Source organism: Chlorocebus sabaeus, chromosome 15 (assembly GCF_047675955.1).
Source record: "Chlorocebus sabaeus isolate Y175 chromosome 15, mChlSab1.0.hap1, whole genome shotgun sequence".
NCBI classification, from domain to species: domain Eukaryota; kingdom Metazoa; phylum Chordata; class Mammalia; order Primates; family Cercopithecidae; genus Chlorocebus; species Chlorocebus sabaeus.
In genome coordinates, this window is record NC_132918.1 from 61,873,384 (window position 1) to 61,889,413 (window position 16,030).

At 45.0% G+C, this 16,030-nt stretch overlaps 1 protein-coding gene across 4 annotated transcripts in view; it reads right to left on the reverse strand.

Annotated features, from left to right (window-relative positions):
- The window catches only part of RFTN1 (raftlin, lipid raft linker 1), a 202,439-nt gene that overhangs the window by 84,744 nt on the left and 101,665 nt on the right, over window positions 1–16,030 (reverse strand). For all 4 annotated transcript variants that reach the window (XM_038002915.2, XM_038002914.2, XM_038002912.2 and 1 more), the window contains exon 4: window positions 8,544–8,652. In XM_038002915.2, coding sequence (XP_037858843.1) covers window positions 8,544–8,652 — 109 coding nt within the window. The remainder of the gene's footprint in view (window positions 1–8,543; window positions 8,653–16,030) is intronic.

Consider the following 16,030-nt stretch of genomic DNA (forward strand, 5'->3'; position numbering starts at 1 on the left):
TCCTTCACACCCTCCCTTCCTTCCTGGGCGATTTCATCCATGACGGTGGTTTCAGTTACCATCCGCCAGCCGGTGTCTCCAGCCCAGACCTCTGCACAGAGCTCCTGAAGCACAGACCTCATGGCCCGTTCTGCAGTCATCCTTATCTCAGCAAAGGGCCCCTTAATTCAGCGCAGAAGCCAGACCAGCCTTGTCCTCTCCCTCTCCACGGTGCCTCGTTACCCCATCCAGAAGCAACCCTGGTGGTCTGCCTGGCTCAATATTTCTTAAATCTACCTACCTCTCTGCATCTCCATCAAGACGCTCCACCTAAACTAAACGACGATCTCTAGTCTCTGAAGAGCTACTCCAACGGGGTCCTAACCACACCCATTCCTGCACCGCAAGCCAGTCACTAACCTGCAGCCATTCTGATCTTTCCAAAGTATAAATTTGGAATCATTCTCCAGCTGCTCCTGAAAGCGCTCCAGCAGCTTTGCACTACACTTAGGATAAAGGGCCCCATCCTCAGCCTGGCCTGCAGGGCTGTATGGGGGCCCGACTCACTCTCCAGCCTCACCCCACCTCACTCGCCCCTCTGCCATTTGCAGGCAAGACACAGTGAACTCCCTTGTGCTCCTCAAGTCAAACGTGCTCCCTCCCACCTTGGCTTTGTCTGAGCTGCTCCAGGAGTCCCCACCAGCTCCACCCTCCCTTCCCTGTTGACCCTCAGGTCTTGCTATGTACACTTCATGAAGCATGCCCCCAACACCGCCAGCCTGGGGCAGGCCCTTTGCCATGTTCTACTCGACAGTGCTCACCCATTTGTGATCCTACAACCCTCGCGTGCCCATCTGCTCCGTGTCTGTGCCCTCAGCTAGACTCTAAGTTTCATGTGACCAGGGCATTACCCAGACTGGCTTACTAAAGTATTCCCAAACACTACCAGCAAAGATTTGTTCAGAGAAATGTGAATGAAACCTGACCCACTTGTGCTGGATGGTAGATTCCCGCAGAGGGAGAAAAATGAAGCATAAGAATGTATCTCCTTTTTTGGGGAGTGATTGAGACAAGCATATGACCCCTTCCCTCCCTCCAGCTTAAATTAACTTCAGCTAACCTCTCTGGACAGAACAGGAAGATCACAGGCCAATAAAAATAGCAAGAGGACAGAGGATCAAGAGAGGCCAGGGTGGGAGAGGGACTTCATAAGAAAACAGCAGCTCCAGGCAGCAGCTCCTGCATTTTTTCCTCCATTAGGAACATCTAAGCCTGTAACCTTCCTCCTCCCTCCCCTGCCAGCATCAAAGGAGGGGATGCCCATTCCCTTGTGCCCCTCCCATCTCACCCCGCCTGGAACCTGCCTCCATCTTTTATCACCTCTTCTCTCCCAATATCTTTCAGCTTAAAAAAATGTTTAAATCTTCCAGGCATGGTGGCTCATGCCTGGAATCCCAGCACTTTGAAAAGCCAAGGAGGGGCCAATCGCTTGAGCCCAGGAATTCAAGACCAACCTGGTAAAACCTTGTTGTTTTGAGACCACATGGTGAAATGCTGTCTCTAACAAAATTAGCTGGGCGTGGGAGGCTGAGGTGGGAGGATCATCTGAGCCTGGGTAGGTCGAGGCTGCAGTGAGCTGTTATTGTGCCACTATACTCCAGCCTGGGCAACGGAATGAAGCCATGTTTCCAAAAAAAAAAAAAGATGGGGTGGGGGCTCAAATCTCCTGTTTAAACTACTCTTCTGTCCTTCTAAACATATTTACTTAAGCCCATGGCAAGAAGGCCTCTGCCTGTTCTACACCATGACAACTGCTCTTGCAAGACTTACCAGTGGCCAAACCCAGTGGGCCCCTCCCACTTGACATCCTCCCGGCTTTTGATACTATTCTCCATGTCTTCTCAAAGCATGCTCTTCCCATGGATTCTGTAATATCACACTCTTCTGTTCCTCCCTCTACCTCGGAAAAGTGCTATTTTTCTTTCTCTGGATTTTACCAAAGTATATCTCCGTTATGAATCGGGAAAAAACTGGTCCCTCACCACAGACAGCATGAGACAAACTGGTCTAGATCTTGCAGTCTTTTTAATAGATCTGTCTGCTTACACTGAAAAACCAAGAAACCTCACGATATAAACTTACCAACTTCTCTAAAATAAAGCCAACTCTGGGTCCATATTTCCACCAGGCGTCAGAGAGCAGATGCTACCCCTTGAGATGGGCGTGTACCACTGGATGACTATCCTCACCACCATTCCTGCCTGCTCTCAGGGTTGACACCTCAGACACCCACATCTCTGTTCCTGGCCTCCTTGCAAGTCCCAGCCTAACAACCACAGCTGCCTTCTGGAATGTTCCCTGAGTGTCCCCCTGACCCCTCAAGTCTCTATACAACCATCCCTGTTCTCATCACCTCTCTGCCCCAGGGCTCCTCATGTTGCGTTCTTGGTCCTTACAGATGACCCCGTCTCACACCTGAGTCACTCAAGTGTCATCCTTGGCACCTCTCTCCCTTTGATGACCCAAAGGTTTAGTGATTATTCCTCTCTTTCAATGTATCCATTAACTTGATGGTTATGTATTAAGTCCTGAAGATACAACAGTGAGCAGGGCACCCCACTGCCCCCGCAAAGCCTGCGCCAGCCACCAGCTGTCTTCCACTCTGAGGACATACTCATTGCTGGGATGACACTCCATTTTCTGCCTTTACTTCCCCCAACACCCACCCTCCCCAGGTTCATCTGTTTTAAATGTCACTATTCTCTTGGTTTGTGGGTGGGTTCGGGAGCAGCGAGCACAGGAGAGCCTTTTTAACATAATTTTCATTTCACTCTGAATCAGCATCTTACCCTAATTAAAATTAGACTCTCTGCACTGCACTTGTGGAAATGAAGCTCTGAATACTCAACAATCAGCCAGAAAGTAAATGATGAGTCATTTATATAACACAGGCAAAATTTCCTCATCCCAGAGGTTTGGGATATTCTGTTTCATTAAAAGGAGCCATTGAGATGTTTACATCTGTCAAGGTGCTTTCTTCAGGTTGAGGCATAAGTAGCATCATTCGGTTTTCTGAAGGACAATGTACTTGGTTTAATCCAGGACAGCACACTCGTTGAGTGTGCCCAGCCACCCCTCAATGGTCTTCATTGCAAAGGCTCAGTGGGCCAGCGCAAGATGAACCTAGTTCTTAAGTTGATCAGGGAGGTCAGGAGCTCCATCACAAAAGGGAGTCAACCTGGGGAACAGAGCCCAGAGCTGAGGGCCTGAAGGCAAAGGCCCCCATGTCTTGTCTGGACAAGGGCAGAGAGTGTGGCTTTCTCCTGCAAGCAGGACGAGGCAATTTCCATCAACAGAACCTGGGCAGCAAGACCTGGAACCCATCCTTCACTGAGGGGACGCCTTCGAGACACTCCAACGTCCAACCCCATGTACCCAACATGTGTTACAGCCATATGCCTCCTATTCTCAACCTCACATCCTGGCTCCGACAGCCTCCGCCTCTGTCCACAAAGGGACAAGCTATGCAGGAGAGGCAGCATGGCCAACTGCTCATGAACGTGGTCTCGGGTCCAACAGGCTGGGTTCATATCCCACTCCTGCCATGCGCAGTTATAACTTTGGGCAAAGTGCACAGCTTCTCTGTGTCTCAGTTTCATCTGTCAAATGAGGATAAGTCTTCACAGGCGAGAGATGAGGGTTAAAGGTAGAGTGGACATGAGCACTTCAGCATAAGATTTGCCTGATGCATAAAGAGGATTCCCTCTGCAGAGTAAAATCTTATTTTAAATTTAAATAAACCATAGAAACACAAATATGGGCCAGCAGCATAAGAGAGACAGACATACCCGTATTTATTTTTGTTTGTTTTTCTCCTGATTTTCTGTATTTCTGCCCTAGGACTCCATGCCATTCCCTACATCTTTACAGTAAACTTACCTGACTCACTGGAGCTGGCAGGACTAGGCCTCTGCTCCACATAAACAAAGGAACCCCACCCAGAATAGGCTTCCTTCTCTCTTTGTCCATCCCACACTCAAGCCAGACAGGACTTGGCTCTTCCTCAGACTTATGCCTTCAGCCCATGCTCCTGTCCACGCCAGCAATAGCACAGAGCTGCCCACCTTGCCTCTCAGTCTCCTGCAGTCTCAGTCCCTCACTTTGCAGAGCCCTCATTTCACACCTCTCCGAAGCTCTCTCCGGTCCACCTAGCCAAAGAACCTTCTGGCCACTCTGAAGCCCCTTGGCTGCCCACTCGTGCCTCTCCTATGGAGGATCTAATCCAGGCTCCATCATTGAACAGTTCCAGCCCCTGGACAAAGCCCTCTGCCCCCTTGAGCTGTTTCCTGGTGTCTAGAAGGCAGACTCCAGTGTCATTCTGGTCTCTCACATGGAACTTTTGAGAGACCAGAAGCACATGCCAGAAAGTGTGCCCAATGACTGAAAACTTCAAGGTGCTCTCCAAACTGTAGGCCTTTCCCATAGACGCTCTCATGAATGAACAGCAATTTGCAGATGAACACGTAGGCTCTTCATTCTGTGTCACTCTGCTTTACAATCCTCTGGGAGCTCTGAGGAGTGCGAAATTCCAGAGGCCCCCACGGATCTGCCAGCCACACAGTCTCTGGGTGCACCTGATGGGCTGGTTGAGCCCTCGTACCAAAGGAACTCTGGCAGCACCATCACTCTCTCACAGCTTCTCAATTCTTCATCCCTCAAGCATTCGGCTCTAGGACTTAGAAACAAAATGTCTCCAAGTCTGCCCATAACTCTGCATTTTAAATGTTCTGTTGTCCATAATAACTAATTTCCATAAAGGGCCAGTAGGATGGAGCACAGCAGGACACAACAGGAGAAAACAAAATGCAGTAACGTAGATTTCATTTGACCAGCTAGAGCACTCAGAGAAAGTGTCAGACCACATCAAAAGGAATGGAGTCATCGTCATCTTTACACAACTCCCTTCACACTCTCTGAAAAGTCATGATGGAGAGGGGCGTAAATTATGGCGTCTTCAGCTAATTTTACATGATACACACACAAATGACTTTACTTTTCCTAATTGTGAGAAATAATGAAATCTTCTTTCCCTCCTTCTATCCGTGTCCTCTATCCAAAGGTTCTGCTACTTTAAAACATTTGGTGGAAAAATAATACTGGGGCATTGTTCTTATAAAAAAATCTAATCATTTTGAGTTTAATTCTAATCTGCAGAGAAGAATATGAACCTGTCCTGCATGATGGTACTATGACAAAACGAGTTAATTACCATCTCATCCTAAGATGAATCTACTTGTCATAGGAATAGGAGCCATTATTTCACACAAAATAATGACCCAGATAGAAAGTAATGACTGCATCTAAGGCAACCAATGACACAGCTTCATCTTGACCTAACTGAACGGCAATTAACAAGTGTCACCACTACATATATATAAATACAGCCAAAGCTATTCATTAAATATTTGCAATGAAAAAAACCCACAAATGGTTTTTAGCGTTCTTCTTCCTGGGAAGCACCTGTGGTCTTCTACCTGGTGTGATGACAGAAAAATTTACACATGTAAAATTCAGCCATCAGTTGGAATAGCCCTGGGCACTGGAGAAGTACATGGAGTTGTCCTCTGCTCTTTGCACACAGAGGTGGTATTTTCTTTAGAAATTATGGCCAGCAACAGAAAAGAGGAGTAGGGGGAAGGGGGCCCAGTCCCATTATTTTATCCCACTTCTGGTTGTCATGGCAACTGGACTAGAAACTAAAACCACAGCCAGCAATGACAGCGAGAAATGCTGGGTCTTTCCAAGTCCAGCCCTGTCCACTGACAGACAATGCGGGGGCTAATGGAGGGGCAACCTCAACACACCTGGCTCCTCCAAGGCAGGAATGACCATAAGCCACATTTCTGTTTAGAGGAACAGAGATGGAACTCTGGGATAGACATCTGGAGGCACTCCAGGTCAGAAATCTCACTGCTGCCCTGGTGTGCAAGCTGTCCAGTCTGTCTTATTTAAAAACCAAGTGTATAACAGTAGCAGGATGATATGATGGGCTTTAAAGCATATTATTTTCAAAACATTAAGAACAGAATTCTTATACTATAAGTATTCACTTAATGTTATCAGTAGGTTCCTGGAAACTGAGACTTTGAGCAAAATGACAAATAAAACCAATTTTCTTCTCAAGGTCAAAACTAAACCACATTGAATGAAATTGAGGACCTGCTGTATGCTGTTTTACTAAAAGTCAGTTTCCAAGAACCTACTGACAGTGTTAAGGACTTACTATACAAATACAGAATGAGCAGGTGTCATTTACTTAACAAATTACCTGATGAATCATCAGATACACGTGTGTATACACACATACTCAGGGGGAAAAAAAGAATGCTGGTATAAAAGTTAAAATAAAGACTGGCTAATGTCCTTCAGGGCATAAAAACCTTAACTTTGAAGGCATTTTCCACTGGACAGATGTACATCTCCACTTGGGTACTACAGAAACGATACCCCAGTAGCCTGCAGATCGGGCTGTTTCCTGAAGAACTGAGACAGGACCACTGTCTCAATGGGTCAGTCATGCAATGCCCTAATTTGGTTAAGACAAAGTCACCAACTCATATCAACTCATATATTTTCTTTCTTTTAAGAGACTGGGTCTTACTCTGTCACCCAGGCTGGAGTGCAGTGGTGCAGTCATAGCTCACTGTGGTCTCAAACTCCTGGGCTCAAGCAATTCTCCCGCCTCTCCTAGCCTCTAGAGTAGCTAGGAATATAGTCAAGCACCACCACGCTCGGCTTTTTAAAAAGACTTTTTTTTTTTCTTTTTTCCGCAGAGATGGGGGGTCTCACTATGTTGCCCAGTCTAATCTCAAACTCCTGGGCTCAAGCAATCCTTTTGTCTCAGCCTCCCAAAGTGTTGGGATTACAGGCTAAGCCACTGTGCCCAGCCTCAAATCACATGTTTTTAAAGAGCATATTTGAGAGTGGGCAGAGCCTCATGCCTTCCTTTTACCCGCTAACCCCTCAAATATTCCAAGCATCTGAGTCTTAATTACAAAACCATTTCTAAAATGAGTTTTTCCCGTATTCAGATCATAGGGTAAATTCTATCTCTAGGATGTCCCTATACAAGTTGATTATTTGCAGCAATCCAAACAAAGATGGCTCTATTTCTATAGAAAGCTACATCAGTTATAAAAACACTTGTGTTCTCAGGCTTATGCATATGTGAACAAAAGCTACTTGCCCCACCCCCCATTTCTTAAATAATAATCTGAATTCTACCAGAGCAGAAAGAGCCTCCCTCATCCTAGTAAAATTACCAGAAATTCTGACCTCAGAGATCATCTGGCTCCTGGTCTATGGCCCATAGACCCACACATGAGCCATACATGAGTGGCTACTCCCAGAGTCCCCGGAGCCTGAACACTCAATACATGTTGAAGGGAGGGTGGCAGCAGGGAAACAAATCTCCTTTAAAGGGACAACCTAATCATTTCACTGTTCTACAAAATTCCTCTCAATGCCTTCCCGCTGCCTTTACTGTCCAGTCCCAGCTGTCTCTGGCCCCTTCTCCCGACCCTCACTCTCCCCCGGTGTTCTTTTGATTCCTCTCGCTCCCTCCTGCCTCAGGCCCTCATGTACTCTGTTCCGTGTTTGGAGGGCTCCCCAGCCTGCCCAAGCACAGCCGCATCCCCAAAGACACCCCGTCATCCTTCCCATCTCGGCTTCAGGTACCTTCTGGATCCCCTTGCTCCTGAGCTCTGGCCACTTCCCGCTGGTAAAACTCACTAGTTCGGCTGTTTTAGTCTCTGTATCCCAGCATCTAGTACTATTCCTGGCCTAAAGCTGACAGCTGACAATATTTATTAACAAATTCCCTAATTGGCTGATTGGACCTCAAATCACAATCACCTGTATGGGGTGGGGACTTGTCAATTACTAGGGAACACTGGGTAAGAAAGAACAAAATAAGCATCAAGCAGTGAACTCAGCCCCGGTTTGGGGCTGGGACATTCCTTCTGTAGTAAACGTCATATTAAAACTCAAGTAGACCCTACGGTTGGGCACAAAACCTCATATGGCATGAAGAAAGATTCAAAACCAGACATATTTCTGGGCAGATATGAATTCCCTGCAACTAGGCAGTTTTCCCTGGTATGATCGAATGTGGGTGGCCCAGGACTCTGGCATGCTCCCACACTAGGAAGGGAAGGGGGCTTGCAGCAATGAAGACCCACAGATAAAAGGAAGGTGGGGTCTGGGAAGTCACATCACCTTGAGGGTTTGAAAGGAGTCCTGGTGCTGGCCTGCAGCTCTGTCAGCTGTTAACCCCACTCCAGCTGGAAAAGATAGGACCCAGGATCCTGCATGCCTGGGGAGGAGGGGTTAGCCATCTTGTTCCAGAGCCCGCTCTGGAGACGGCTGCTCCCCTGTGAGGCTGCCAAAGGTTTAGGTCACAGTTTTTGCATGGCCTCTCGAGTGTGGCCTAAGCCAGCTCCCTGCCTGTTCACTCAGGTGAACACCGCAAACCTCTTCAACAGTACCCTGACTGCAGCACTCACCTTCTTAATGAACTCTGGGATGAGTTTCTGGTCTGTCAGGTGGGCTAAGGAGGAACAGCAATCTAATTCCAAGATGTAGCCTTCATTGTGAAGATCACTTTTCTGAGATCTGAAGAGAAAGAAAAGCATACACACAAACAGATTAATATCTTGCATAATTTGGAGACAGTCTCACTCTTGTCACCCAGGCTGGAATGCAATGATGCGATCTTGGCTCACTGCAACCCCCACCTCCTGGGTTCAAGCAATTCTCCTGCCTCAGCCTCCCGAATAGCTGGGATTACGGGCGCCAACTACCACGCCTGGCTAATTTTTGTATTTTTAGTAGAGATGGGGTTTCACCATGTTGGACAGGCTGGTCTGGAACTCCTGACCTCAGGTGATCTGCCCGCCTTGGCCTCCCAAAGTGCTGGGATTACAGACGTGAGTCACTGTGCCCAGATGCATATTATTTCTTTTTAAAAAAGAATCACTGGGTATTTAATGAAGCCCCAAATTCTTTCCTGAAAGTAATGCCAAAAAGGCACTGATGAAAAATAGTTTATGGAAACTACTCAATTAATATATACAGATCCACATCATAGAAAGACCTCAAAGATGCAGCATCGTGTAAAACACATCATTATAGAATGATGGGTTTGGTACAATGCAGCCTACATGTTACACACACACACATGCACACACATACAAACGCTCACTCCAGTAATGTCTATTTCCCATTGGTTTATATCTGCCAGGGCACAGAAAAAGAACAAGCAAGACATACACCAAACCAATAATGGCAGGTACCCCTGGGGAATGGAGAGGGCTTATGTGGGAACTGGGGCTAGGTGATTATGGTATGGGTGTGGGGGTGGTGATCAAAAGTGACTTTAGCCATAATCCCTAATTTTTTTCATTTTTAAATGAAAAGGATATACTCCTATATCACTTAGAAAATTAAAAATTAATTTTAAAAAGACTTTAAAAGGGTTCAACCCCTTTAGAGGGCAATCTGACAAAATCTATCGCAATTAAAGATGCATTAAAGAAAGACTACCAAGCAACTAAAAGAAATTCTGGGAAAACAGTGTGGGCGTAAAGGGCTGTCTGAGGTGGAGGCCTGTGGTCTTGCTGTCAAAGGAGAGGCTTCCCAGCACACCCTGCCATCTCTGCACACAGGCACTGCCTTCCAAAGCACCACCACACAGACATCCCCGTGATACAGCACAGTTCAGAACTGCACCCATTCAGGACAGCCAGCAGCAAGAGCTCACCAGGAGGGAATTCCACCACTTCACAGCCATTCACAGGCAGGGCTCCTGTACGACACTCTAGCGGAAGCCACGTGGTTGTCAGAAATTGAAGGGGATTCCTTGGCCCAGCCAGGCGTACGGCAACAAGAGTGGCACTGCAGCTACGGGCTGGCAGAATGTGCTCTCTCTCCTAGGTGGCTTGTGGTATTGGGGAATGGGAATTAGAGACCAAGGTTCCCAGCTTCTTGTCCAGGGCTCATGTACACAGCTCATCTGCACTGCTGGAGGAGGGAGCAGAGCCCTCCTGGCTCACGTATGAGGCTGCTCTACCGAAGAGGGGCCCCTGCAGTCCCTGTGAGAGCAGGACTGTCCAGAAAATCCATACAGCAGGTGCTTCCACACTGAACTCCTGAGGTACATGCAGGTCACCAGTTTCTAACTGTGTATTTGCTGTAACATTTTAAATGAATTTCTAAGATTCTTATATAGCATTGAAAGCAATTAGGCTACCATTAACCATCTGTGTATGATTCACCTTAAATTTAAAAGTGAAAAAAATGAAAGAGGATTTGGTTTTCCCCAAGTGTGCCACTGTGATTTGATAAGCAAACTTCAGTAGCTTATTTTTATTTTTCCTTCTAACATACCGTTCCAAAGGTAGGGCACTGTGGTGCACACATTCAAAATGTAAAAGAATAAACTGATTTCAATCTGGGACAAACTAATTCCAAAAGAATAAACCAATTCTGAACCCTAACCTTTTTGCCTTAATACTTCGTCAGAGACTAGACTCATGTTTTAATTTCCTCCCTAAACAAAAGACCTATTAAGAGGAACTAAGGCAGATGATTCCAGACTTTTGAAAAAGAAGACTTGGTCAAGACACACTGTCATACGTATCATGTGAGGTCTCAAACAACAAAAATCAAGATGAGGGAAGGGGGTTCTAAAATCTAAAATCCAGCTGCTCTGTTACATGGAAACTAATGTCAGTCTATATGAGGTTATTTAGAAATATCCATTGAGATTTCAAACGAATAGACTAAAAAACTTTTCAAATGAAAAGACTAAGTCAATGCTGTGTCCATTAAGTACAACGTTCATAGGATGAACAAAAGGAAGACAAGTCTGTCTGTAAGCAACTCACAGCCCAGATCGATTCTAGGGAATCATCTTTAGCATAGAATCTAATAAGTACCGTCTTTGGTTCTGGAACAAGAAGTTCCATAACAAGAAAGGAAGCTCTGGTTCATTTAATCAAATAATTAACTCAGTTACATTTGAACTGAAAGGAGCACAGAAGATCAAGAAAAATAGGCATTACAAATTTTTTAGATGAACCATGGAAAATTACATCTCAGCCTATGGTTTCTTGGAAAAGCAAATCTAATGCATATTGGGGAATAGGTGAGCAAGTAATAGGCATTCCCCTGCCTTTGAGAATTAGCTCCTCAATTTGAAATGAAAGGATTATAACACTGAAGAATGACTGAAAGGGACAGGAAGGGGGAAAGATCCCTAAACCCCTCGAGGACAGATGCTGGCTGCCAAGCCTTGAAGTCAGCACTCTGTGATGGTGCAGCTGTGGCCTCACAGAGGAGGAGCTGAAGGCAGAAGGCACAGTCACACAGAAACTCTCTCCTTGCCACTAATCCTATGAAAAACAGCATTAAATCCACTAGCAAAGTCCTTTAGGGCTGCCAGAGGGAGTTTCTGGGCTTCTCAGCACTGGAGAAGTGAGGTGGTGGTGGGAGGACCATGGTTGCTGTGGCAAATACACCCTAAGATGACCCTCCCCAAAATCCCCACCTCCTGGTGTTCACACTTTGGGGCAATCCAGCCCTTTGAGTGGGGGCAGGGCCTGTGACTTGCGTCTACTCAATATAACATGGTAAAGGTGATGGATGTCGCTCCTGTGATGGCATTATGTTATATGACTCCCTCTGAGCTAGAGAATCCCTTACTGGCTTTGAAGAAGAAAGCTGTCAGGAAGAAGAAGAGAGCCACATGGCAAGAAACTACAGATAGCCCCTGGCTAACAGCTGCAAGAAAACAGAGATCCCAGTCCTACAACTACAAGGAGATGAATCCTGCCAACAAACTGAGGGAGACTAGAAGTGGGGCTTTCCTCAGTTGAGTCTCTGATGAGACTGCAGCCCCAGCCAACACTGATATTACAGTCTGATAAAATCCTGAAGCAAAGAATCCTGATAAGCTACAGAAACCACATGATAATAAATATGTACCATTTTGAACCCTGAAATTCATTATAATTTATTACAGAGCATAGAAAACGAATACCAAAAAAAAAAAAAAAAGAAAAAAGAAAACTAATACAGCTCCTGGGGAGGAAGACATGGCAGTTTCATGCTTAGAACAGGCCACCCACTGGTGGCCAGGACTAGGCCCAAACTCACAAAATTCAGCCAGACATCTGACAGCAGCCTCCATCAGGTGAGGCGTGTTCTGTGTCCCTGAGGGCAGGGACCACCCTGGGAGACAGAAGTGGACATGTCCTAGAAGTGACTTCCAGGGGCTGTGGCCTGGTTGTCCAAGATACCACAGGACAAAGGAATAAATATTCTGCTATCAACCCAGTTTCTATGAAAGAAGCATTAACCCGAAACTCCCGGCTGAGCAGGCATTGTCACCTTCCTGTGGGGTAGTGGAAATACCAGGTATGCTCCCCAAAGGGCCACGTCATTGTATCATCCTGGAAGATAATATGGGAAACCACCCAAATTCCCCTGGACAGAAGTCCAGATGGCTTCCACTTTTGGAAAGGACAGAGATATCTGATTTTAAACAGTAAGAAAAAGAAAACACAGAATGCACTTCTGGGGATACACGCAGGGTTGACTAACAGCAAAAGCCCCCCCACCACCCCCACCCAGCCTACTTTATCTGGAAATTAACACTAAGCACTGTACAATTCAATAAAGACACTCTGAGAAGAGCATGACTAATAATAAAATATGCTTCCCCATCACTCATCATCCCCAACTTGGTAAATTCCAACAGATTTACTAGTTAGAGGCTACTGGTGCTAGAGCTTACTAGAGGTAGGTAATACACCAGCTGGGAGCCTTTGGGCAATTAAACTTTTTGTGCTTCAGTTTCTTTCACTATTGAATGGGATATTATACGGAGCTATCTCTTAACATTGCTGTAAGGATTAAATAGGACAAAAAGAAGCAAAGCCCTTAGCACAGAGGTACAACATCCAGGCTCAACAAATCCTACCTGCTACGGATCTATTATTATCATCTATAATTGTGTTCTTACTTTTCCTTCCTAGCACATTTCACAGTTCATAATTACTCATTCATTCATTAAATATGGACCAAACTACTACTGTGTCAGGTACTATACTTTAGCAGTCATCAATAGATAGAAGAAACAAAATCTCTGCCTTCATGGAGCTAACAATCTAATAGGACGAGAAAGACAATAAGCAATAGTAATGTATGAGCACCTATCAGAGTATACCCAATGGTGGGAAGTCTTGGAAAAAAAAAAAAGAAAAGGGCTGGGCACGGTTGCTCACGCCAGTAATCCTAGCACTTCAGGAGGCCGAGGTGGGAGGATCATCTGAGGTCAGGGGTTAGAGCCCAGACTGGCCAACATGGCAAAACACTGTCTCTACTAAAAATACAAAAATTAGCCAGGCGTGCTGGTGCATGTCTGTAATTCCAGTTACTTGGGAGGCTGAGACAGAATTGCTTAAACCTGGGAGGTGGAGGTTGTAGTGAGCCAAGATCGCACCATTGCACTCCAGCTTCAGCAACAGAGTGAGACCCCATCTCAAAAAAAAAAAAAAAAAAAGGAAAGAAAGAAAGAAAAAGAAAGAAAAGAAAAGGAAAGAAAGAAAGAAAAAGAAGAAAGAAAAGGAAAGGAAAAAAGAAAGAGAGCAGGGTAAGGTAAATGGCAGAGGCAGCAGGGAGACAGTTGTGGTTTTAATGAGGGTGGTCAGGATAGCTGCCCTGAAGAGGTGAAATTTGGAATAAAGACTTCCAGGAGGCAAGGGACTGGACCATGGTAATATCCAGGGCATGAGCTCTCCAGGCAGAGGGAACAACAGCCCATGCAAAGGCCCTAAGCTGAGGTCATGCAGAGAAGCCCTGTGGCTGGGGCTCAGTGCAGAAGGGCACAGGGAGGAAGACACAGTTGGAGAACCTCAGGGGAGCTGGATAGTATAGACATTCAGGCCATGGTGAAGACAATGGCTGTTACTCAGAAGGACAGAGGAAATCCATGGAGGGTATGGAACAGAGAAGTGACATGATATGGTGAATTTTAAAAAGGATCTCTCTGGCTGTAAGGGGCAGCCAGGAGCCCATCTAAGTGGTCCAGGCAGGAGATGATGGTGGCTCAGAGTGGGTTGGCAACAGTGTCCTAGCAGCAGTGAGAAATGCTGGGTTTCAGTTATATTTCCAAGGTAAAACCTTCAAGATTTTCATATGAACAGGTTGTGGGGTGTGGAAGGAGGAAAGCAGATAAAGATGACTCCAAGGATCTTTGCCTTAGCAACTAGGAGAATGGATGACTTTGCCAGAACTATGATGGGGAAGGGTTGGGTGGCACAGGCTTAGTGGGGGAAGAAAGATAATTCAAGTTTCAGATATGTTGAATATGACATATCCAGAAAACATCCAAGTTGAGATGTGTGGTAGACAGTTGAGTGTGTATATATATATACACTTGAATATATATACTCAAGTCTGAATGGCAGGAGAACAGTCTGGACTGCAGGAAAGGCAGCTAGAGATATAAATTTGGGAGTCATCAGCCTCTGGGTATTACTTAAAGCATGAGGCTAGATGAGATCTCCATTAATGTAGCGAGAGAAGGGTTAAGAATTTAATTTTGGGACCCTCCCCATGAAGAGGATGGGGAAAAAAGAGGATAAAACAGCCAAGGAGCTAAAGAAAGAATAACCAGGGAAGAAGGAAGAAAACCAAGAGAACATGTTTGTTTTCCTGGAATTTAAATCAAGGGAGCAAGTCAAGGAAAAGGGTATGAGACATCCTGTCAATTTCCTCAATTAACAAATGTATAATCTTCTCTCCAATTTCCTTATCCTCTTGAAATCCCAAGAGGAAAACTGGATTTCATATACCCTGTGCAAATAGGTGTGAAGAAATCTGTTAATCTGTTTATATGATTATCCAGTAGATAATCATATAAATTGGGCAGATTGTCAAATTTAAATGTTGATTTGGGTTCAGAATAGCTTGGTTCCTTGAAAAAAAAAATCATCATCTTGCTGCTGAGTCATTTCTCAGAAACGGCCTGGGGAAAAATGAACTAAAAAGAGCTCTGACCCATCTCACATCTTGGGGCCCCCTCTTATACAGAGCACTGGAGATTTGAGAGGCTCTACTTCACCATTCCAAAGGAATTTTCTGAAAGAAGTGAGAATAAAAGGATACTATGGGCAGAGATGTGATTTCCTGAAAATCAAGAATGAATAAGACAAAATGAACTCAAATCCTTACAGTGTAGTAACATAGTTTTAACAATGCACATAAGCAGAGTTGTTCTGATTGCTGGAGGCAATGGAGAAGCCACTAAGACATCTGAGCCCCGTTAAGTTTTAAAAAGCCATCACAACATGACAACTAAATGCAGTGTAGTACCCTGGATTGGATCCTAGAACTGAAAAAGGACATTAACAGAAAAATGGTAAAAATCTACAGTTTAATTAATAGTGAAGTACCAATGTCAATTTCTTAGTTTCACAAACATAGTATTGTAATGTAAGATATTAACGGTGGAGGGAAACGTGGGGAAGTGCATATGAGAATTCTCTGTAATACCTTTGCAACTTTTCTGTTACATCTCAACTTATTCCTAGGCAGGGTATGTTGTATCTGCCACTCTCCTAGAGATTTTCCTTGGGACATAACTGAACAAGTCCATGGAAAAGGGAAAAATAGACAGAATGACTTATAGAGATGAGTAATGTGGACTCTTGTATTCTAAGAGGAAAATAAACCTTCGAGGAAAAAGACCAGGGATAATGAAATAGAAGAATGGGGTCTGTGCTTCCTCTGGTTAGAAAAACTCAAAACTACTTCCAACTTCTTGCTTTCCTTACTTTTTAAATTTTTTTTTATTATGGTAAAATACACATCACATAACATTTACCATTTTAATCATTTTTAAGTGTACAATTCAGTGGCATTAAGTACATTCGCAATGTTGTGCAACAGCCATCACTATCCATTTCCAGAACTTGTTTTCCTTTCT